Here is a 22,942-nt window from a genome sequence, read left to right as displayed (position 1 = left end):
AATACTGATTTACTCAGTTTTTCTTTAATTCACAAAGTGCTTCCTATGTATGGACTAACTATGCTATGTTGGTACTCCAAGACAGATATAACTGAAAGGCTCCGAATAAAGACAGCAGGGATGCGGGATAACCTAAAACTTACAAATAACCAAATTCAAGACTATCAGCATATACTGTATAATTTCCTTGAAATAATTATGACTGTCAGCTTAACTCAGAAGACTGAAAAACTCTAATAAATCAGACATTAGAATTTGAGCCTTAATAAAACTGTTTCATTACAGACTTGTCCATTGGCTAATCTATTTATTATTAGATTGTGTGTCTACTGCTCTATGAAAAAAATGAGTATGAAAAATTAATCTTCTAATCAAAGGATTAGATTAGACAGGAAATTATAAGCATAAAAATGAACTATGTAGTAATTTGAATAACTTCTAATTTAAATAGTACTGCTTTTGAATTTTGAAACAATTTTAACATTTTAGTTGATCAATAACAAACAAAAAAAATCTTACCAGATTCTTCTGTTTCAAAAGAACTTTTAATTGCTAGATTAGTTTCTTCAGTTAAGACTATATTAGGATTAGTTTCCATATGTTGACTACAAACACTTTGTGATATATTTTTATTATTCTTTGTTTTACCTGTTAAAAAGAGAATAGAGAAATAATTAAGTGACCATACTACAAAAAGCACGAATACTGCCATTCTTAAATAAATTATTCAAAGTTTTATTTCAGTCATACTTTTTTCTTTTTTGAGACAGGGTCTCAGGTAGCTCAGGCTGACCTTGAACTTATTATTTAGCCAAAGCTGACTCTGAACTCCTGATTTTCCTATCCCTACCTCTGAATCCCTAAAGATTATTATAGCCACACCCTTAAGATTGTTAACATGCTGCTTTATACGCCACTTACAAATATGAATTCAAAGCTTTTCTCACCAAATTTTCATTATTTTTTTTCTATGCTGCCTTAGGCTGCTTTTGAAGTCTTTGGTTCAAGCAATCCTCTTGCCTCTCAGCCTTTTGAATACTGAGACAATGGGCACATGTCATGACACCTGACTACAACTGCTGGGTTTGTTTGTTTTGAGACAAATTTTCTCTGTGTAACAGCCCTGGTTGTCCTAGAACTCACTCTGTAGACCAGGCTGGCCTCACACTCAGAGATCTACCTGCCTTGCCTTTGGAGTGCTGGGATTAAAGGCAAACACCACCACTGTCCAGCTCAACTAGTGGCTCTTTTTTTGTTTTTTAAAGATTTTTGTTTGTTTGTTTAACATGAGTGCTCTATCTGTACATATGACTTTATGCCAGAAGAGGGCATCAGATCCCACTAAAGATGGCTGAGAACCACAATGTGGTTGCTGGGAGTTTAATTTAGGACCTCTAGAAAAGCAGATCACGAGCCATCTTTCCATCCCAAACGGTGGCTCTGAATGATAAACATTTATTAAGAGCTCTGGAAGGTTCAAGAATCTGCACACGTAACAAGTTCATAGAGAATGCTGATACGATGGCTGTTCTGACTTTAATGCTGAATACTTCACATTCTTTTAGGACCTCTCAATTATATTTACCTGTATTAGAATAGAGTCAGCATACCTCATGTTGACTGGTAAAAATACAAAACCAAATAAAACCAAAAACGCAATTCTCTGTTTTTATAATTGAACTTTCCTAAGTAAACATAAAGGTATACCCTTGCATCTCCATACATTACTTGCTGTAAAGAAACAGGAAGTTTTCAAAAGCCCTAGGTGATGTTACTTTATTCTGTGCTAGGTTATTCAAGATAGTGGAGAAAATTTTGTCTACTTGCTATAGTAAATGATGTATTTACCATAGTCAAATAGATCAAAGAGAGCCTGAAATGCTGGGTCTGATTCTGTCTGTTCCAATATATCTTGTATTGCTTCTTCAGACATGTGGATTTCACTCTGCAAAGTAAAAATAAAGTCATGAACAAGTAGAATTAACATAGCTTTAATACCAGAGATATTACTCATGTTATTGTTATCTTTATATATGAGAATTTCCCTACAAGAAAATCCTTTTGATTTGAACAACAGGCCTATCTAAAAGAAAATAAGACTTCTTCTGGGCTCGTGGAATAGAAACTGTAGTCGATGAGAAGAGTGAGGACCAGAAGGATCAGACTATATTTTGAAAAGAATAGGAGGAAGGACAACAGGGTAACAGGATAGCTGCAAGGTGTGAATGGACAGATGGTGATACAGTATAAAGGAATTATGAAGCACATGCTCCAGTGGTGACTGGGAAAGGGAAAAACACAGCCTCACTCAAAGAGAAAGCCATGTGGTAGGGTGAAAGAGAGATTGGCAATCTTATATATCCACAAGACAAAACCCCAGTTCTCAACATCCTCAAATGCTATTGGGAGTGTTGCTGAGATAGTGAATCCTCACTGTGCCAGGCTAGCAGTGGAGAAGGGGCCCATTTTGTTGCCTGCCCTGTCTTGGAGGGCTGTAAGTGGACACAATCTTGAGAGGGATTCTAATAAGATGAGACAACCTGAGATCTGAAAACAAGGGATGTTCAGAAGTCAGGGAACCTAGAATCAACTTCCCACATACCGAGGGTCAAACAGCTGAGGGAAGGAGATGTAGTGATAAAGAAGATAGATATGGAAATGAGGGAAAGGAAGAGTTCGGTCTGAGCATCAAAAGATATAACTGGCAATAGTCCCCTTCTCTGTGGCTAGGCAAGCCGATCATCACCTGATAGCTCAGAGACTGTTGCCTGAAGACAGTGGGTTGTCTGGAAACAACCATTCTGCTATGTGGTTCACTGGGTAAGAACTAAGAAGCCTGAAGCTTCAGCAAATTACTTCATGTTCATGGTCACATTGGCAGGATATTTAATGTCTATTGTTTTCAAAGTATGATCTTAGTGCGGTTTGCTTCCCTGACTCCAAAGACTCCACCGTAGGGTATATGAACTGATAAAGTGGGAAAATTTGGCCTACAGACTGAGGGAAGCTACTGAAGTAAAGACAGCTCTATTAGTTTAAGACATTTATCCAGTGTGGATTAGGACTAACCTAAATCACAGAAAACAGAAGTCTCCGAAGAGACTCCCACTCTGTACTTCTATCCCACAGATTAAATTGTATACTACCCTTAAAGACGTTGCTACAATAATTCAGCTCCACACTCTTCTGCTTCCTTTTTAAATAAATAATACTTTCAGTAGTATTTTGACTATCTTGTCCTGGAACTCAATGTTTAAACCAGCCTGACCTTGAACACAGAGATCCTCCTACCTCTGCTTCCTGGGTGCTAGGAATAAAGGCAATGTGCCACCAGGGCTGGCTTGATTTTTTTTTTTAATCACTAGTTCTTTCTTCTCCTTTTTAATAACTTTCTTTCCCATTCTTTTATTTAACCTTTCCTTCTCTCCTTTGCTCTAGTCTTCATTCCACTAGCTTATTATTGTCACATTTACCTTCACTAATTTTTAACTTTGTAACACACCACATTAGTTTTGTCCATTTCTGTTCTATGGTCTTTATGATGTATGAGCTGGATTTAGTTGAAGGTGGATTTTTTTTTTTTGGGTATTGTGTTTGATTTGGTGTTGTTGCTGTCATAGTTTGGTTGCTTCCTTTGAGAAGTACTAGGGATGGAAGCCTTAAAAGTATGAACAGACACATAAAACCAACGAAGACGCTACCAGCAAGAGATAACCAACTTCTCAATTACTGAATATACAAAGATGCTACAAACTAGATAAATTATATGACACAAATTAAGCTAATCAGTGACTTTATAGAGAAAATAAATGAGATCTTCAACTCAGAAAGAAGCAGCTACGAAATTATGAATATTACCCCAACATACCACAAACAGTTCAGCAAGAGGGGAAAATCCCTCAGGTGTTGGAAGTGAAAGTTCATTAAACAACAGTGAGACTTCTACATCACCAACACAAGACGCAAACATGACAAAAATATTAGGTGAAGAAAACTGGAATTAGGATTGAGAAATGCTACATTTAGGATCAGTTTGTTAGAAAGTACATGATGAATGCAAGTCATATTTAATATACTATTTCAGTAATCTTTAAATTACTTCTCAGTTCCTAGCAATGTATAGGAAAGACAAGACAGAGTGCTGCTGTTCATCAAATACAAAGATACCAATGTAGTGAATTTGCAAGTACTAAATACTAAAAAATCCATGAATAATTTTTTACAGGTATAATAAAGCTGCACTGGTATCTATAAAGCAGATTAGCTATTAGAAGCGTTAGAAAAAATTCTTACCATTTTTGCTATTTAAATAAGTGAGTCTTTGAAATGTGTTCACTGCTCAAATATATTCAGAAACAGATTACATATGCAATAAAAATTTTATTTTAATTATTATAAATTAGATTTTATACATACAATATTTAGCAATGATTTTAAAATAAAACCAAGATAACATTTAGTTCTAACTGTACAATCCTCCAAAACTCTCTCACCCACTCATATCCCTATACACATACACACACACACACCTACACATACCGGAAGCACTAAGAGTTCATCAATTGAAGTTTCTGGCTCAGTAGGGTTGTTGTCTGTTTGCTTAGGTATTTGAGCAATACTATTATCACTGCAACACAGAAATGAAAAGATTAGTGCAGTTGGGTGATTGAGCAAAAATAACCAGAGCTTTGAATCATAGCTCACCTAGTTAAAAACTTATTTATGTTTTCTGCTAGCTTTTCTTGAAGAGATTTGTTGCTTAATATCTTCTCTCTTGCATTTTCAATAACCATTTGCTGAAAAAGAAAATCAAGACTAGTAAAAGGCTAGGAAAAAATATTATATCATTGAAAACCAAATCAAACCAAAGCCAATGCTTTTTCATCCCAGCAACTTGGGAGACTGAGGTAGGATTAAAATTAGAGTCGGGAGTTTGCGTTCAATCTGAACAGCATAACAAGACCTCATCTCTAAATAAATAATGAAAAAACAAAAATGTCACAAAAAACAGCAGTAGACAGTTATGATAAATGCAAGTAGAAACCCAAGTTCTGATGCCTCCCTCCACGTGGATTTAGTCCTGAACAATGTTTTGCAATTCAGAAGTGTTGTCACAGATCTTTCCCCACCTTGGTCTTCAGTACATCTAAAACACAGTTCTACACATTATTTTGTCACACAATGCCTTTCATTATCGGATCCTGGTAAAATGCTCAATTAAATCAAAGAATCCGGCAATCACAAAGAATTTTTACTTGGTGCATTTGGCATGTGTGTGTTCTCTAAGTATAATTTTACAGTTACAATTCTCTATTCAATATGCAATTCTGTTCTCAGATTCATACCAAAGTTCATAAGCACACATAACTATTTAGATATACATCAGTATTTTTAAATTTCAGACTATTTCAAGCTGCAAACTTTGGGAAGGTCACTTACTTTTTCTACTGCAAATGCATTTGGATCTTGTAAATTCCTTATTGAAGAATGAGGTCCAGACGATGTGAAACTCTTCCTTTGTGATTCACTGAAATACATTTTAAGAGCTTATCTTTTACTATTATATTTAACAGACCACATATATACACCTTGAGTTCATATTTTTTTCTTCCCATAAAAACAAAGTTAGAAGAACAGAGAAAGCATTACCAGACATAGATTCAAATGTAACGGACAAAGTTAGAAGAACAGAGAAAGCATTACCAGACATAGATTCAAATGTAGTGGACTCGAGCTCTAATAAACAACGACAAACTACAAAGATGAAAAAACAAACAAACAAACAAAAACAAAACTTAAACAAAATTAGCTATGTGGTCTCAAGTCTATGAACTCTTGTTACTTTTATCCTCCTCTTCCTTTGGTACTGCTGGAGATTTAACCTAGGGCTCACACATGCTAATCACGTGTTCTACCACTGAGCTACACACTCAGCTCCATTACCTACCTTATGATAGAATGAGATCAGCTGTATTAGTGGGTTTATAGAAAGATAGTTAATTATTCATGAACTTTTATAATAAAATGGTCAAAGTTTCTGAAAATATTTTACTGTTTTATGTGGTTAAATCAGAAGGCTTGTAATAAAGGAGACTTTTAATTAAAGGAAGCTTGTAATAGTCAAGTCTTAAATTAGAGAGTGCTCACAGTGAAAACTCTTAATTAAAACCAAAAACCAAAACTAAAATAAAAAAAAAAAAAAAAACCTCAAAAAGTCAAAAACCCCAAACCTACTGGTTGACAGATGATCAAATAGATAAAAATCACTTATAGGGGCTGGAGAAATGGATCAGTGGTTAGAAACACACTAGCTATTAAAAAATATCCACATGGTTTGCGTACAACTGTCTGTAATTCCAGTTCCAGGGGATCTGAAACCTTCATAGATGTACATGCAGGCAAAACACTAGAGCACATAAATTAAAAATAAATAAAGTCATTAAAAAAAATTAGAGCTCTGATCTCTTGCCCTGGCCAGCGGCAGTACACGCCTTTAATCCCACCACTTGAGTTTCAGAATTAGGTGGATATCTGTGAGTTCAAGGCCAGCCTGGTCTACAGAGTGAGTTCTAGAACAGCCAGGGCTACACAGAGAAACCCTGTCTGAAAACAAAACAAAACAAAAAACCAAAGCCAACCAAACAAAACTCCAAGGGAAAAAAAAAAGCAATCACACAAAAACACCACTCTGATCTCTCATATTTTGTTTTTAAGAAATACAAGCTGAAGTAGAACAAAAATTTTTTTTTCTGGAAAAGACACCTTAAAACATGCTGGTATGATTCAACTTCATGTGTTCTTGTGGACCATAAAACTAACACTACTTACATTCATTTAAGAGAACACTATAAACGAGAAAGATCATCTGAAAGACACACATTACTCTGCACATCACTACAGAAAGTGAGTGAACAGTAAGATACACTGTTGATTAAAACACAACTCGAATTCAGTGAAGTCAGAATGCTGGAAAAGTCGTTTATGGAATGAATAATAGTCCCAAGAACTTAATCTAGTCTTTTTACTTTACTCACAATGTAAATATTCACTAAACTCTATTTTGTCCATCTTAAATGGCTTGGGGCAACATGTCAAGCAAGTATAAGAAGTAATTACCTTTTACGCCTACCAGGAGACATTAAGCTGGTATTAGTTTTCCTTTCCTGAGGACCAGGTATGATATTTAAAGACTCTGCAGCTGTATTTTAAGAAAACACAATAAGTCAAAGAAACACACATAAACTTGTAATGACATCAGAAACATTAGAGACTAATTATTATTCTACACTAAAGTCCAGTAAACATTCACCGAGTAATACTATGAGCAAGGCACTGTACAAGATAATAAAATAAGAGCTATGCAATACAGTACCTATACCTTTAAGGTTTTAAACTTAAAAATACAAAAGAAATACAAAAAAGAAAATAAGTATAAAAGAAGTATCAGCTGAATGCTCCTAGTGTAGAACAGGATTTGAAGAAAGACAAATGAACAGTCTTTTTGTTTGTTTTTTTTTTGAGACAGGGTTTCCGTGTGTTGCCCGACTGTCTTGAATTTAGAGATACGCCTGCCTCTGACTCTCCAGTGTAATCTCAAAGGGCAGTAATAAAACTCCTCCTTAGAACAGAGACATGAGTTCTGAAGTCAAATCTCGAAGCACATATTAACTAGCTTCACACTTCTTACTATTCTGTATAAGTATGTATATAACAAGAATTATATTAGAACTTCATTTCTAACTTTATATCTAGCTTCAATACTCAGTTGGAAATATACAAAACAGTCAACACATAAAGACGGTCATATATTGGGAAGACGTTCCAGGAGGACAGACTGGTAAAATATAATGTATATTCTGTTTAAAAACACAATCAGGTCTTTCTTATTATTACCCCCAAATTAAGAATTAGATGAATTCAAGGATGGACTTCAGTTTGATTAGAATAGGGAAGAACTGTAGCCAAGATGACTCCCAGATTTTAAGTCAAGATTTTTTTATTTGAAGGCACATAGCAGAGGATAATCTTGAATTTCTGATCACCCTTAGCGCTGAGATTACAGGTGAGCCAATTTTTATGCTGTTTCATAGTTACATTCTTGCTGCTGAACTACTTCAAGTCTGCTCCTTTTATAAGTTCTCTCATCTCTCTCTTGGGTCATGATTATGTATTATAAATGGAAGGCATTGTACAGAACTTAAAGAATAAAACAAACTTACTAGTTACAGTATTTTGTGACTGTGACTGGTTGACTACTACAATATTTGATCTCACTGGAGTTGAAATTTGACCAGTTGGTTTAACAGCTTGTGTGGCTACCAAAGAAGAAGTGGTAAATTGTCCTGAACCATAAGGTAAAACGAGTAACTCTGAATTGACGGGAGCTGCCTGAGATGCAAGCCACCTCTGTCGCTTGATTTCTGCAATTCCGTTTCTTGTTCGGGCTGAAACACATGGGCATTACAAAATTAACTCATTATCAAGAGTCATTTCAGAATCTGACCAAGATTCTATATGTTGTATGGCCTATACACTATATAGACTAAAAGACAGCCTTGAAAACATAATATAGCTTTATGCAACAACTTCATGTAAAACAAACTAAAATAAATACATTGTACTTCACAAATCCCAAAATACACCTGTTCTTCAATAATTCACATTGATGTTTCCCCAAATTTAAGATATTAAAAATTATGGATTAAGAATGCTAGTACTTAACAGTCAGCTAGTAAAACTAGAATATATTTTATATGAATATACACACACGAAAATGTATATTTACATATGTGCATACATATATGGTTTTAATTCTGTTTTAAATTGCTAGGGATCAACCTCAGGACCTTGTGTATGCACTACCAGTTACCTATACCTCAAGTCCCCTCAACTGTGATATATGAAAATGTCTAATGATTGTACTTAAAAAAAAAGCAATTAAAAAATATAGATTTAGCACAAATGTGCTGTTAGTTAAAACGGTCATGAGAAAGAGTGTGATTGCTTAAAGTTAAATACCAACCTCTCTGATGGGCGGCAAACCCTGGAGAACTTTGCATGTTCCTAACAAATAAAACAAAGTAGTTATTCTTTAAGTATTGTGTTTTAGATGATATATATCCTGGCTTAGTTATGGCCAGAGATAATGTAAATTACGAGTTAAAGGGTGATTGCCCTAAGATAAAGAGTCTACATGTGATTTGTTTTAGAAGAAAACCGAAAACATATAAACACCCATACAACATAATTTTGGTGATTAAACTTCTATTCAAATTGATAATTATGCACTGGAATGCTATGATATCAAGGTATAGTTTGATCTGACTTTAGGAACTTGATATATTTAAGTAAGCCACATATAGTCATTCTCAATTCAATTTTGTGACATGAGACTTTCCTATAAAGAAATCCTGATTCATATACATCAATACTTTATAATCTCGGTTCAAGACCTCTTGCTGTCATATTTATGACTATGAAATTATATTGATCCTCCATATACGTAGAAAAGTAAACATAAAAGTTCATAGTAGACAGTAATTATTTTTATATTTTTTAGCTGTATTCATTTTATGTATGAGTGCTGTATCTGCATGTACACTTGCATGCCAGAAGAGGGCATCATATCCCATTACGTTATGGTTGTGAACCACCACCATGTGGAACTGAACTCAAGACCTCTGGAAGAGCAATCAGTGCTCGTAATTGCTGAGTCATCTCACCAGGCACCAAAAGTAATTCTTATACTGTGAATTTTAATTATTCACTAACATTGGGTAAACACTCATAAGCACCATGTTCTTATCCCATGAAATTTGTCAATTTTTATCAACAAGACCCACAAAACTTAAACTGAATAAAGATTTTTTTAAAATATTTATTTATTTATTATGTATACAATATTCTTTCTACATGTATGCCTGCAGGCCAGAAGAGGGCACCAGACCTCATTATAGATGGTTGTGAGCCATCATGTGGTTGCCGGGAATTGAACTCAGGACCTTTGGAAGAGCAGGCAATGCTCTTAACCTCTGAGCCATCTCTCCAGCCCCCTGAATAAAGATTTTTAATACATAAAATCTTAGAGAAAACCTGAACCTGTGTAAAAGGAATCTTATGTAATAGCTTACAAAAACAACTGCTCCCCCCCCCCACCCAAAAACCCTCAAAATTAAATCACTTTAAGAGACTGAGTTATAAAGGCCTATTTTTTGGTACTCAAGTGCAGTATGTGAATTTGGTGGTATAGGTGTGTGTGCACACTTGTGGTACGTTCAGTGTATGAAGGACAGAGGTAATGTTAGGCTGTCTTTCCATAATTCCTCGCTACCTTGCTTTTTTTTTTTTTTTTTTTTTTTGACAGGATCTTTCACTGAACCTGAAGTTCACCATCTTAGCTAGGCTGGCCAGTGGTCCAATGACCTTCAGGTTTCCAGGTGTTTCTTTCCCCTACCAACCAGGCTGACATTATAGGCAAGCTCCACTGTGTACAGTTTTTGACATGGGTTCTGGGAGCCAAACTCAGGTACTCATGCTTGTGTTGTAGACATTCTTAATGACTGACTGAGCTCCAGACACTGCAAAAAATCTTTTGAATTGTTTCCAAGGACAGAAATATAGAGACAAAACTACCAAATAAGACGTGGTTCACTGCCAGGATGAAAGCATTTAGAGTCATTAGCCTAACTAGAAGATAAAAATGAGGCCTCTGCTATTTAGATGGAATATTCACTTGTAGCTTTTAAAGGAAGGGGTTTTCATGAGACTCTATCACTACATAAGAGATGCCAACACATATCTCAGCAGAGCTGGTATACTTCTAAGGATGCTGAGCTGACATTCTAAGGCTATGAACTAGGTAGAAGGTAATAAGTATTCTACCATGAGAGAATACTAAAAGTAGAAAATACTAAAAATACTGAAAGTAGAAAATTACAGAAGAAAAGAATCAACTAAGCATGAAGTCAACAGTTCTCACATTACGTCATTAAGAAATGGTTGTCTAAAGAATTCTATATATTGGTCTGAACTGTTTCTAAGTTGCTATGCAAAACTGAAAATGTCATTAAATTTCTATATATTGCAATTTCCTCATTTGTAAACAATCTGTTAAGTATGCAACAACAACAAAAAAAGCAGGGCAGTGGTGGCCCACGCCTTTAATCCCAGCACTTGGGAGGCAGAGGCAAGCAGATCTCTGTGAGTTCAAGGCCAGCCTGGTCTATAGAGCTTGTTCCAGGAGAGGTTCCAAGGCCACACAGAGAAACCCTGTCTCGAAAAACCAAAATAAAAGCATGCAATTTGTTTCAAATTATTTCTATTAAAGACAAAGAACTTCTACCACCTTCTATGAAACCTTCGAAATTCTCAAGATGCTAGATGTGCATATTATAAAGATCTCAAGTAGTTCTGCAGCAGAAGTGCATGTACATTCCTCAGCACATTGTAATGAACATAGTACCTGATCTGAGAAAGGGTGTGGTCTAGCTTCTTCCACAGAGATGACATTATTGTTGGGACCTCATTTGATGTTTCTAAATTGTAAGAGGAAATAAGCTCAGTTGAAGAAAATTCATTTTTCAATTTGAACAAAAACATAGATTATAGCAGGAAAATAAACAAAAACTTTTCTAAATTGTAAAAGTTCCACTGGCGATTGAAAAGTAAGCCTATTTGTAACTGTGAAAAGGGCCAACGAGGTGGCTTTATTTTCTTAAAACAGAGAATCAAATCCAATACTAGTAAAAAAGTGTGTCTAAAAAACTTAGAAGACTAATAATTTTCTAACTTCTTTGTATCAGAAAAGGCAAACTATAATTGTCAGAAACATTATAGAAACTCCTATATGTACAAACTTAATTATATATCTTTATTAAAAACAGTTGTAAAAATTACTTCTTACTGGGTTAAAAATTAAATGAGATACAATATGAAGCACCTAACATGAAGCTTACATACCCAGGAATTAGTAAAGCAAGTTACTTTTCCTTTGGCTATTACTTCATGATAATTAATCTAACAATAATAGTTTTGATGATATGAACTATGAGAACAATGTCAAGAAAATAATCTCTAATTCCCTCTGGATTATGAGAAATTTAAACAATTATTTTATGTTCTGTTAACTCTGAGCCAATTTTCCGACTAAGTCCTGTGCCCAGTTTCATATTACACAGAAGATTAAAATTAAATTGTCAGTTCAAAATATTTTAGCAAATATCAATGGTTGTTAATCATTATGATAAATAACCTAGAGTTCATTCAGCTTTATTTCATTTTAAAATGAGTTTTGGCTTATGCTTGTTAGTTAATATTTGGAGTTTTAGAATTTGCTTTACTCAATATAAGCAAAAATAAATTGTTTCCCAGTAAAATATATCTTATCAGAATAATATTAATTTTTTCAAAGCTTTTGATGAGACTATATCTTAAAACAATGACATCCAACTTCTTACCTTTTGTTTTCATGGCTACATATTCGTTCAAAATTGTTGTCAAGTTTTTTCCAAATAAGGACTGAAAAACAAAAGATCAAATATTACCAAACCATACAACTATCACTTTCCCATCATAAAAGCCAGCGAAAGATGTAGACTGCAGAAATCCAGTAAGGAAAGGGTAGAGAAGCAGGCCATCAACATTCACTAAGGTATTTGTGACACATCTGACAGAAAGCACGCTATCTGTCTGAACTGTGCCTACAGGAGTCCTTATGTAAAACAAAAGCACGGTCATGAAAAGCAGTTTCCAGTCAGGAGGGAGATATTCTGTTTTACTGTTTTAAAGAAATAAGGTCCCAGGTCTAACCTGAAAGCCACGTAAACCATGTAAAACTGAACTTTTAAAAATAAGTGTATGGGGCTGGAGAGATGGCTCAGTGGTTAAGAGCATTGCCTGCTCTTCCAGAGGTCCTGAGTTCAATTCCTAGCAACCACATGGTGGCTCACAACCATCTGTAACGATGTCTGGTGCCCTCTTCTGGCCTGCAGGCATACACACAGACAGAATATTGCATACATAATAAATAAATAAATATTTAAAAAAATAAAAAAAAATAAGTGTATATGAAATACTCTTCCTGAGGAGCTCTACATTTCTGTTAACCTTCCTACATGCCTTCCCTATGCTCACTACAATGCAATAGTCTGTTACAACAGTATGATCACATACTCTTGAGGTTATTAAAATAGCAAGGATTTTGGAACCAAGAGATCTGATTTCAAAAAACTTAATAGCATGTGTCAAATCCTTTAAAATTTACTGCAAACATATTGTACAATTATTTTAGATAATATTGAGGACGTATGTAATATACTGAGGAAGAGGTCTGACACAGGCAATTAGGTCTCTTTTCCCTCCCAACTTTCAATACTAGATTTCTTTTTTTGAGGGGGGGCACAGGGAGTAACAGGGTCTTACCACAAAACCCAGGCTGGTCTTGGTTTCCTGAGTGCTGGGATTAAAGGAATATGGTACAGTTCTATATTCCTAAGTACTTGCTTGGGAAGGTAAAGTAGAAGGACTGTAAATTCAAGTTCTGTCTGAGCTACAGAGAAAGTTCAAGACCAATTCAGGTAAGTTAGGGAAAACCAAACTCAACGTAAGAAGTAAAAATGAAGCTGGGATATAGCTCAGAGAGTGCTTAACCAGCACTAAGCTTGAGAAGGCAGATTTGCCTAAGAACTCACTCCCCATTTTCTTCATTCTTTGTAAAAATGAATTGAATTTTGGGCATGCAATTTTCTTTTCAAGACCTCAGTTCACTTATCTGAAGTGACCAGAGGGTCAGAGAGTACTACTACCCTTTCAGAGGACCAAGTTTAGTTCTCAGCACCCACACAGGACAACTTACAACTACCTGTGACTCCAGCTCCAGGGATCCGATTTTTCTTCTGGCCTCTGAGAGCCCCTGCATACATGTGTACATATTCTCACAAAAACAGACAAATACACATAATCAAAAAAAATTAAAGAGCCATCAGACACGGGCACTGGGTATGAAATGTGAGTGCTTTGGAGGAGCCACAGGTGCTTGAGCCGTCTCTCCTAGTGCTGCAACTCTTTCAAAATGTTCAAAACTGTTTGGGGTATTCTAATCATCTTTTTATGTAAAAATTAGAACAATCCAAATAATTCACTAAAAAGTCATCCTTAACATACAACTTCAAGTACCATGTGAAATCACGTAACTCTAGAATATTCCTTTTATATAGAGATAGCTACAAAAGGAAGTGACGATATTTTCTTTTAATTTCTGGACAAGGTCTTGTTATATAGCTCAGGTTGGTCTAAAAGTAACGACAATAGTCCTGCATCAGTCTTCCAAAGTCTGCATTATAGATATCTACCACCTGACTAAATCTCTGTCTTCCACCTATGTGAATTAGGCAGTGATAAGTCATGTTGCTATGTGCCATAGCTCACTTGGCTGATGAATGACAAGGGTCTTGCTATGTTGTCTAGGTTGTCCCTAACCCCTGGGTTCAAGTGATCCTGTGATTATTAAGTTCCCAAGCAGATGGGACAACAGACACAGTGCCTCACATCATTAATAAGTTAATTTTAAGGCTTTGCTTTCCAGTCTTCTGTGTTGGTTAGCAATGAAATGTCCTATAAGGAATGAGTAACTCACCAGTAAGCAGGCTGGAATAAAACCTTCATCAGTACAGTGTTCTGCATATTCTTTTAAATTTGAGCTTTCCAAAATAAACGTCTGGCACGTAGATGTGAGGTTTTCTTGTTGTAAGTAACCTAAATGACGAAGAGAAGTTCAAATACTTCAGTAATTCTGTACTTTTGATAAGTGACTTTCAAAATGCTAGAGCATGTAGGAAAACTATTAGCATAGCCTCAGGCAAACACACTGGTGTTTTACAACCCTTCACTAGGTTGGGTTGCAGTATGAAGCAGGACAGCTACAGTCATTGGCTCCTCCATAGAATCCAATTCTAGCTGCGCTTGTAAAAAGATATTTGACAAACGACAATCGTTGCATAATACATTTAGAAAAACAACAACAAAAACAAGGAAATAGTAAGCAAGTACACTCCACTACTCCATGGCTTAGACAGTAACTAGGAAAGGGGATGATAGATATCCATTTATTGGATTATTGAAACGCCATATTCTCTCAGTATCAATTACTTGTGTGTTTGACTATCTACTTCAAGATTGAACAAAGTGAACAGAGATCTTTGTACATTGTGTTAAAGGTCAGAAGAAAATTCTAATTTTCAATTTATAATCATTAAATTATATTAATATCAACAAGAACTTCAACTTTAACAAGTAAAGGCTAAGAGGTAGTTAACCACTTAGCTCTATAAAAAAAAAAAAGAAAGAAAAAAAAGAAGCTGGCCCCCCAAATCCAAACAAAAAAGAAAACTGTAACGGCAAAGGTTATAAAATGTTTAGAAAAACAAAAACAAATAACAAAAAGATAAACTTTTGGTCTTGAATAGAACAATGATATCCTAGGTATAATATCTGAAACAAGAAATCAAAGAAAAAGATAAGCTGATTTTCAACATTTCAGATTTTTATGATACAAACTGAGGATGCCATCAATCCAGTAAAATAAGTTTTAAAATGGAAGAAAAAATTTGCATATCATATATCTGGTAAATGCTAGAAAGCAAACTATATAATGAACTTGAAAGGGTCAATAATAAAAAGGTAATATAATTAAGAAATAAGCAAAAGCTCTGCAAAGAGGGTAATACTACAAACTCCTGGAAAGGCATTCAACTTTACTAGTCATTAGGAAAATGTAAAAGGAAAACCATTATTCAGTTCATACGAACTGGGACAGAAGCCTTAAACCCTTTATGATCTGAATCACTCTTGAAACCATGCTAAAGGAATGCAGGCAAAAAAACCAAACCAAAACAAAAACACAAAAAAACCCACAAATATTTCAATTATAGGTGATGTCCAGAAAAAGCAAATCCATACATATAAAGAAGGTAACTGCTGGAGGCTGGGAAAGTTGAGAATGATTATTATCGCATATATTTCCTGTCAGAGATATGCAAATGTTTTGGAATTAATGGTAGTATTGCTTATTAAAAATATTATATTCTCTCCAATATTTTACTTTGCGTTATTTACTGCCATGAAAAAAACCTAATTGTAAATTCAGCACATACTGTATGGAACTTTACTTGTTGCATCCTAATTTCATTTTAATTGTCTTACAATTCCATCTCTTCAAACAAATTAATCTTACAAAAGTTCCACAAATAACAATGCTCTTATTTTAAAGCCAAATGTATACTGTATTGTTTGTTTGGGCAGCTCATCTTGCCTTAGCCTAGGTAGTTTCAACTCATTCTTTGGTGTTTAATATAATTTTCAATTCTTCAGAAAACTAATTTTTCTATATATACCGTATTCCCTTTGCTTATACTTGTAAGTCTTTTGTAATAACTCTAAGTAATCCCTTACATTGCTTATCCTAAGTGTATTTATCTGTGTTGGTAAAATACAGCAAGCAAAAAACATTTTTGTTTGCCTTAATAAATGACATCTAAAGTTTCTTCTTATTTTAAATTTTAAGAGTTTCTTCACTTGGAAATGTATATTTTTTTCCCTCGAGACAGGGTTTCTCTGTGTATCTGTGCTGTCCTGGAACTAGCTCTTGTAGACCAGGCTGACCTCAAACTAAAAGATATCTACCTGTCTCTGCCTTCCCTGAGTTTTGGGATTAAAGGAGTACATCACCACTGTCCAGTTGTAAATGTATTTTTTTTTAAAAGATTTATTTATTTATTATGTATACAGTGTTCAGCCTCCATGTATGCCTGCAGGCCAGAAGAGGGCACCAGATCTCATTACAAATGGTTGTGAGCCACCATGTGGTTGCTGGGAATTGAACTCAGGACCTCCGGAAGAGCAGTCAGTGCTCTTAACCTCTGAGCCATCTCTCCAGCCCTGTAAATGTATTTTTTAACACAGTTTTAATTAAAAACAAAACAAACAAGGGCTGGTTCAGAGCACCTGCTGCCCTTCGAAAAGACTGGGTTTGGTTCTTGGTGTTTTGCCCGTATGTATGTCTGTCTGAGTGTTGAATCCTCAAGAAATGGAGTTACAGACAGCTGTGAGCTGCCATGTGGGTGCTGGGAATTGAACCCAGGACCCCAGGAAGAATAGCTAATGTTCTTAATTGCTGAGCCAATTCTCCAGCCCTGGCTTCAGTTCTTAGCACTCACATTGTGGTTTTTAACCATCTGTAACTCCAGTTCCAGGGGCCCCAACAAACACCCTATTCTGACCCCCTACATACAGTAGGCAAAACAGTAAAAAAAAAAAAAACCAAACAAAAACAATAAAAAACCCAATCCTGATGAGATGGCCTATAAAGCCATTATATGACTTCCAACGAGGAAAGAGCAAGGAAAGAAAAGGTCATTTCATTTTAGGTCCAGCTCTGATCTGGGAATCAACTCACCACTTTCGTCTTGTAGTTAATAAATAGGTTTTCTTATTTCTAACTTATGCCTTAGATGAAGAAAAACAAACATACAAACATAGGGTATTTTTTTGGAGCACAAGAAACATTTAGAAACAAACAAACAAACAAAAACTCAAACCAAAAAACAAAACAAAACAAAAAAAACCAAAAAAAACCAAACAAACCGAAGCCAAACAACAACAACCCCCTTTATTTCAGATATCCCTACTTAAAAATTGCTACTATTGAAGATCACATTTCAGATGTATTATTACATGAATTAAAACGACAGGTCTGGCCGAGCAAAATAGCTCAGTTGTAAAGGCATTTGTTTCATAAGCCGGAGGATCTGGTTTGAACCCTGGGACCCACAGTGGAAGGAGGCAGCTGACTCCTGAAAGTTATCTTTTGGCCTTCACATGTGTGCACATTCACTCTGTCCAATGTTTCCACCTTCATCTCTCACACAATATAATAAAATTCAACTACAAAAAAGCATTTTTCCCTGTTTGTGAAATATAACCATTGAAAAAATGCCTCAGTTGGTATTCCCGAAGACTATGGAAGAAGTGAAGTGGCACCAGGATTTATGAATACCAATTGAGAACACATACAAACTACTGGAATCACCTTAGAATTCGGACAGTGAGAACTTTTCTTTAGATTTTGCATTAGATCCACCAAATAATTTTTTCTCATGGTGGGGAGTTCTGAAAGCATGAATCACCTAGATGTATTCAGTCACTTGAGAATTTTGACAGGTGGTCACTGTGAAACAGGACTCGATCAAGATTTTCCTTCCTGGAGAATATATATTCCTAAAAAGTGATATCATCCTAAAACAGGGTAGAAACTGCTTATGAGGGAATAGGAATATTTCATTTTTATGCACATACAAGAGATATACGTCTAATATAAAAAGATGTACAGTTTACTTGTGACATTAAAAATATATGAGGGGGCGGTTAGAAAAAGTCTACAAAGACTCCTTAAAGGGCATGACAGCAAAATGAAGGCTGAATAGCAATGCCCTAGAGAGTAATGTAGTTAATTCTTCCACCCTTAAGAAGAAAATATGATCAACGGTGCTAGAATACCTTGGGGAAAGAATATCAGACACGACAGTTCATGATACATTCTAAGTCAGTACATGCTTACAGAGCATATTTGAGAAAAGGCTCTGTGAAAATGCTGTATTACTTCTATTTGTTAAAACAATGCTCAAGTTAGAGACACCTATAAATACCTGGGGCACATTATGTTCTACTCTTAAAAATATGCTTTAGTAAAATATGAGCTTCCATTTTTGGTTAAATTTGGTTAAGTTCTACTTTGTCTTACTTAAGAGTTCAAAAACAGCCAGGCGGCGGTGGTGGCGCATGCCTTTAATCCCAGCACTCAGGAGGCAGAGGCAGGTGGATCTCTTTGAGTTCGAGGCCAGCCTGGTCTACAAGAGCTAGTTCCAGGACAGGCTCCAAAGATACAGAGAAACCCTGTCTCAAAAAAACCAAAGAGTTCAAAAACAACGTAGGAAATACTTGAAAATATTAAACAATGCCATAGTTTATATTGTTTATGAGCAGGCTACGAAAACACCTACTCACCATCATTAACCACTGACCATAACCAATTATCAATCAAACGACAGATAAAACCTTAACTACAGCAAGGTTACTTAAAGTTTGGAAAGCATAATTCCAAGAGCTTGGCGTTTTGAGGGAAAGACAAAAGGAAACCTGAAGAAAGCAAGAACTAATGCCCCCTTTGTGTAAATACCCCTTCATGTATTGATTCCCTAGCAATATTGTTGGTTCAATGTCCTTGGAAAAAATATAAATTCTTAGAAAGATAACAGTGTTCTTAATGTAGTAGATCTACAAATTTAAGATAAATCCATAAATTATGAATTACGAGGAGTTAGAAGATAGAAATGATTTATGAAAAGCTAAAAGTAATGAGAAAATAGGAATGGCTCAGTTCATGAGAAGATACAGACTCAAGAATTTACTACCCGGCATGAGAAAATCATTCAAAGCTTTAAGAAGGTGTTGATATGTCCTGATATGGTTGGGAAATCAAAACACAAACACCATACACGCACGCACGCACGCACGTATGTAGGAATTTGCCTAGTATAGATGCTGAATAAAAGATAAAAATAGTTAACGAGATTCAACAGAAAAGACAAATAGTTAAGAACCATGAATAACTAGTTTTGTTTATCAGTCAAAAGTGTGTATTATTCTTCAAAGGACCCAAAGTTTGATGCCTAGCAACCACGTCAGGTGGCTTACAACTTCCTGCAAATCCAGCTCCAAGGTATCTCTGGCCATACACCTGAAGGGAGTGAATACAGGTAGTACTCAAGATATAGAATAATCAAAATTGCATTCTGGTGTTTATTAAATTATCTATGTCTCTAATATAAAAGTAAATAAAACCAATGGTTCTTAATCTCTTAAGAATATATCGATAAGTCCTGGTCCCGTTTGTTTTCAAACCAACTGTTCATTTTCCAGGACTCTAAAAACAGAAGCCAGATTTAAAACAGGCAAAGTTACCTGGCTCACCTGTCTGTCAGCTGACGTCTGGCTAAGTTTGCTAAAATGGCAAGTGCTTGTTCAGGTTGGAATTCAGGAGGAAGAAGCCACATTCCCCGATTGCCTCAAGAATCTCTTCTCTGACTACTGCTCTCCTATCAGACAGGTTTTCAATTCCATCTTCCCACACAGTTGTCTGATTGCTTTATATTGCCTTGTCTCCTGGCTGAGCATGGCTACATGCTGTCTCACATAAGCTGTTTGGCTTCTTAGCTTTTGTTTCACTGGTATAACCAACTCCCTCATTAAATCCTAACACATTAAACATACAACTTAGTTTCTGATTTCTTTTCTGAATGGATGCCAACTCACGCAAAAAGTTACCTACTTATGAAATTGAAGAAAATCCGAACCCTTCAACCATGAAAGTACTTCTTTCATACATGGATTTTAAAAAAAAAAAAAAACAACAACATCATTTTGGTTCCTAAGAACTCTTGAATCTAAGATAAAAACTACTGAGAAGGTTTCAATTTAGGAAGTAAAATTTTAGAGGTGGATGGTAGGGATGGTTGCAGAACAAAGCCATGTAACTAACACTATAAGCTTATAAATTACTAGAATGACCAATTTTGTTATGTGTTCCTTACCAAAAACACTGTTTTCTACCAACACATCTACTTTCACAGGACACTGGAGAAATTACTAACTGTAGCTATTGGAAGAACTTTCTGATATTACATTTGACTCGAACCTTTAATACAAGTGTATTAGGAAAAAGGGAAAGAGGAATATATAATATTTGAAGCAAGTTTTTTTCTGCTGTAGCCTAGCAACAATATTAAGAAGATGGGCCTGGGTTGAAAGACAAGTAGAATTAGCTCCACAGAGCACTTCTTATGGCATATTAGTAAAAGCCAAACTGATGAGCTTAGAGGCAGTAAGCGACAGTTTACTGGAGTATCTTGGCCTCTCCAGTATTTTGAAAATTTCCATGAAGGCAATAAATAGCAGGCTATGGTTAAGCAGAGAGCAGGGAGATGAGTATTGTAAGCTGAAGAATTAGAGGAAAATGAACTAGTAAAGCAGCTAAGCAACAAGTCATTTTACAAGGTAATCTATCTTCTAAGTGACAAAGGGCATAGGAAAACGTGAGATGGGGTTCAGAAAAAAAATGTTTTGGCGTTAAAGGGTTAAAAAACAGAGGAGTGAATGCTAAGGGAAGAAAAATTACCTTTTCCCTTATGCCCAGAAACTGGCAGCATTTGGAACATGTCAAAAAACAACAACGACGACGACAAAAAAATCACAAAGGACCAAAAGAGAGGGGCTAAATAAAGATGGTAAGGGGGCACAACAGAAGAATCACAATCAAGCAGTAAACCGTTGACATAAGTTTACATATGTAAAAGATAACTAAATCACAGAACTGAGAGTAGTGAGAAGATGTTTTATATACCAAGAGTGTCTCATTCTTAGAACATGTGGTTAGGACCTGAATGCTTCAGGAAGACTTGAAACAGGAGTAAACATGCATTGCAAGTGGAGTACACAGAAAGAAATCACGATTTCAAAACAGAAGGGAAGGAAGGTACCCTGGAATTGATGACACTGAAAAGAAAATCTGAATAATGAAGATGGTTTTAAGGTTTTAAAGCCAAGACTTGAGTTTCTAGACACCAAGGGAAAATTGTCCCTAAATAGCTTGATAGGGGGGCAGAAGCACAATTACCCCAATTAGAAAAACCTTGTCATTTCCTTAAGGTTTTCTCAACAGGCAGGACTTTCTCTGGGGGTACACTGACAGTATGCAGAGGCATTTCCTCCTTACAGCTGATTGTGGAGGGAGGCCCTAAAGGGTATCTGGTTGGAGAGAAATCAGGATTGCTGCTAAACAGCTCATAAAACAGGAACACAGGAAAACCACTACAAATAATTATCCAATTCACAATGCTTATAACGCCAAACTCGAGTAACTTTTTTTTTTTTTTTTGAGACAGGGTTTCTCTGTGTAGCCCCTCACTCTCCTGGAACTCCAATTCACAAAGATCTGCCTACCTCTGCCTTCCAAGTGCTGGGATTAAAGGCATGGGCCACCATGATGGGAAGGCTGAAAAATCTTTTTTAAGACTATGATCACGGATTTCATTTGGATCGCCAGACTTCTAAAAGACACAACAATTCTTACCCAAACAATAAACAGAGGGAGTAAAAAAGGATATATTAGTACATACTTTTCATATATCCCCAATAAATTTTAAAAATTACAAGATAGCTAACTTTCAAAGTTACAGGTATAAATCTAACTACTCAATTCTGATGAAGTGGGGAAAAAAATGGACATTCAGAACGTTAAGTTTTAGTGTTTAAGGTTCTCCAAAAATGGGCAGTGGAACCATTTAAAGTCACTTAATATTTCCTGCTAAACGTGCTTATCAAGAACCCCAGGCAATTTTTATTTTATTTTTTTGAACAGGACTAGGCCAATGCAAATGTTAGTAACGGTTGTGAAAACTAGGGAAGGATTCACCAAACTTGTACCAATTTCTCCTAGAGATGTCGCAAATGATGTCTCAAAAAGTCACTGCCCAGTTTTGAGCCAAAGAGGCACTTGTTCCCAGCAGTACAATTCCTTTTATTCTTTCAGAGGGCAAACAACGAAAACTGTATTTCACATAGACAATCTACCCCGAGCACCCAGTGGTGTATACGAACGAGCCTTTTTCAAAAATGGAGGAAAAACTCGGGCTAGAGAACGTGTGCAATCAGAAGGCAGTCGTCCGATCCCCCGAAATATTTGCCCAAGAACATGAAAAACGGCCGTTCTAAAATATGCAACTGGCATTTCAAGCCTCTCCGGCAAGGGGTATGGAGGGAGAGCTTGTGCCCCGAATTCCTAGCGCTAACGTCGGGTTCTGGATAAGGGCGTTGGGAAAGTCTTTCCAAAAAG

General features: G+C 35.8%; 1 protein-coding gene across 3 annotated transcripts in view; it reads right to left on the bottom strand.

The window, feature by feature from the left end:
- Nucleotides 1-22,942, bottom strand: part of LOC121438242 (protein NPAT) — a 40,261-nt gene that overhangs the window by 16,766 nt on the left and 553 nt on the right. For all 3 annotated transcript variants that reach the window (XM_041638434.1, XM_041638435.1, XM_041638436.1), the window contains exons 2-12: nt 14,633-14,751; nt 12,456-12,516; nt 11,462-11,534; nt 9,023-9,063; nt 8,220-8,444; nt 7,117-7,198; nt 5,440-5,527; nt 4,705-4,796; nt 4,540-4,627; nt 1,849-1,945; nt 520-648 (exon numbers count right to left, since the gene is read on the bottom strand). In XM_041638434.1, coding sequence (XP_041494368.1) covers nt 520-648; nt 1,849-1,945; nt 4,540-4,627; nt 4,705-4,796; nt 5,440-5,527; nt 7,117-7,198; nt 8,220-8,444; nt 9,023-9,063; nt 11,462-11,534; nt 12,456-12,516; nt 14,633-14,751 — 1,095 coding nt within the window. The remainder of the gene's footprint in view (nt 1-519; nt 649-1,848; nt 1,946-4,539; nt 4,628-4,704; nt 4,797-5,439; nt 5,528-7,116; nt 7,199-8,219; nt 8,445-9,022; nt 9,064-11,461; nt 11,535-12,455; nt 12,517-14,632; nt 14,752-22,942) is intronic.

This window comes from Microtus oregoni, unplaced genomic scaffold, assembly GCF_018167655.1.
Source record: "Microtus oregoni isolate MIOR12 unplaced genomic scaffold, Mior012 000055F_ref0000237, whole genome shotgun sequence".
Taxonomy (NCBI): domain Eukaryota; kingdom Metazoa; phylum Chordata; class Mammalia; order Rodentia; family Cricetidae; genus Microtus; species Microtus oregoni.
The sequence above is the reverse complement of the archived record's forward strand: the minus strand, read 5'-3'. Positions and strand labels throughout refer to the sequence as shown.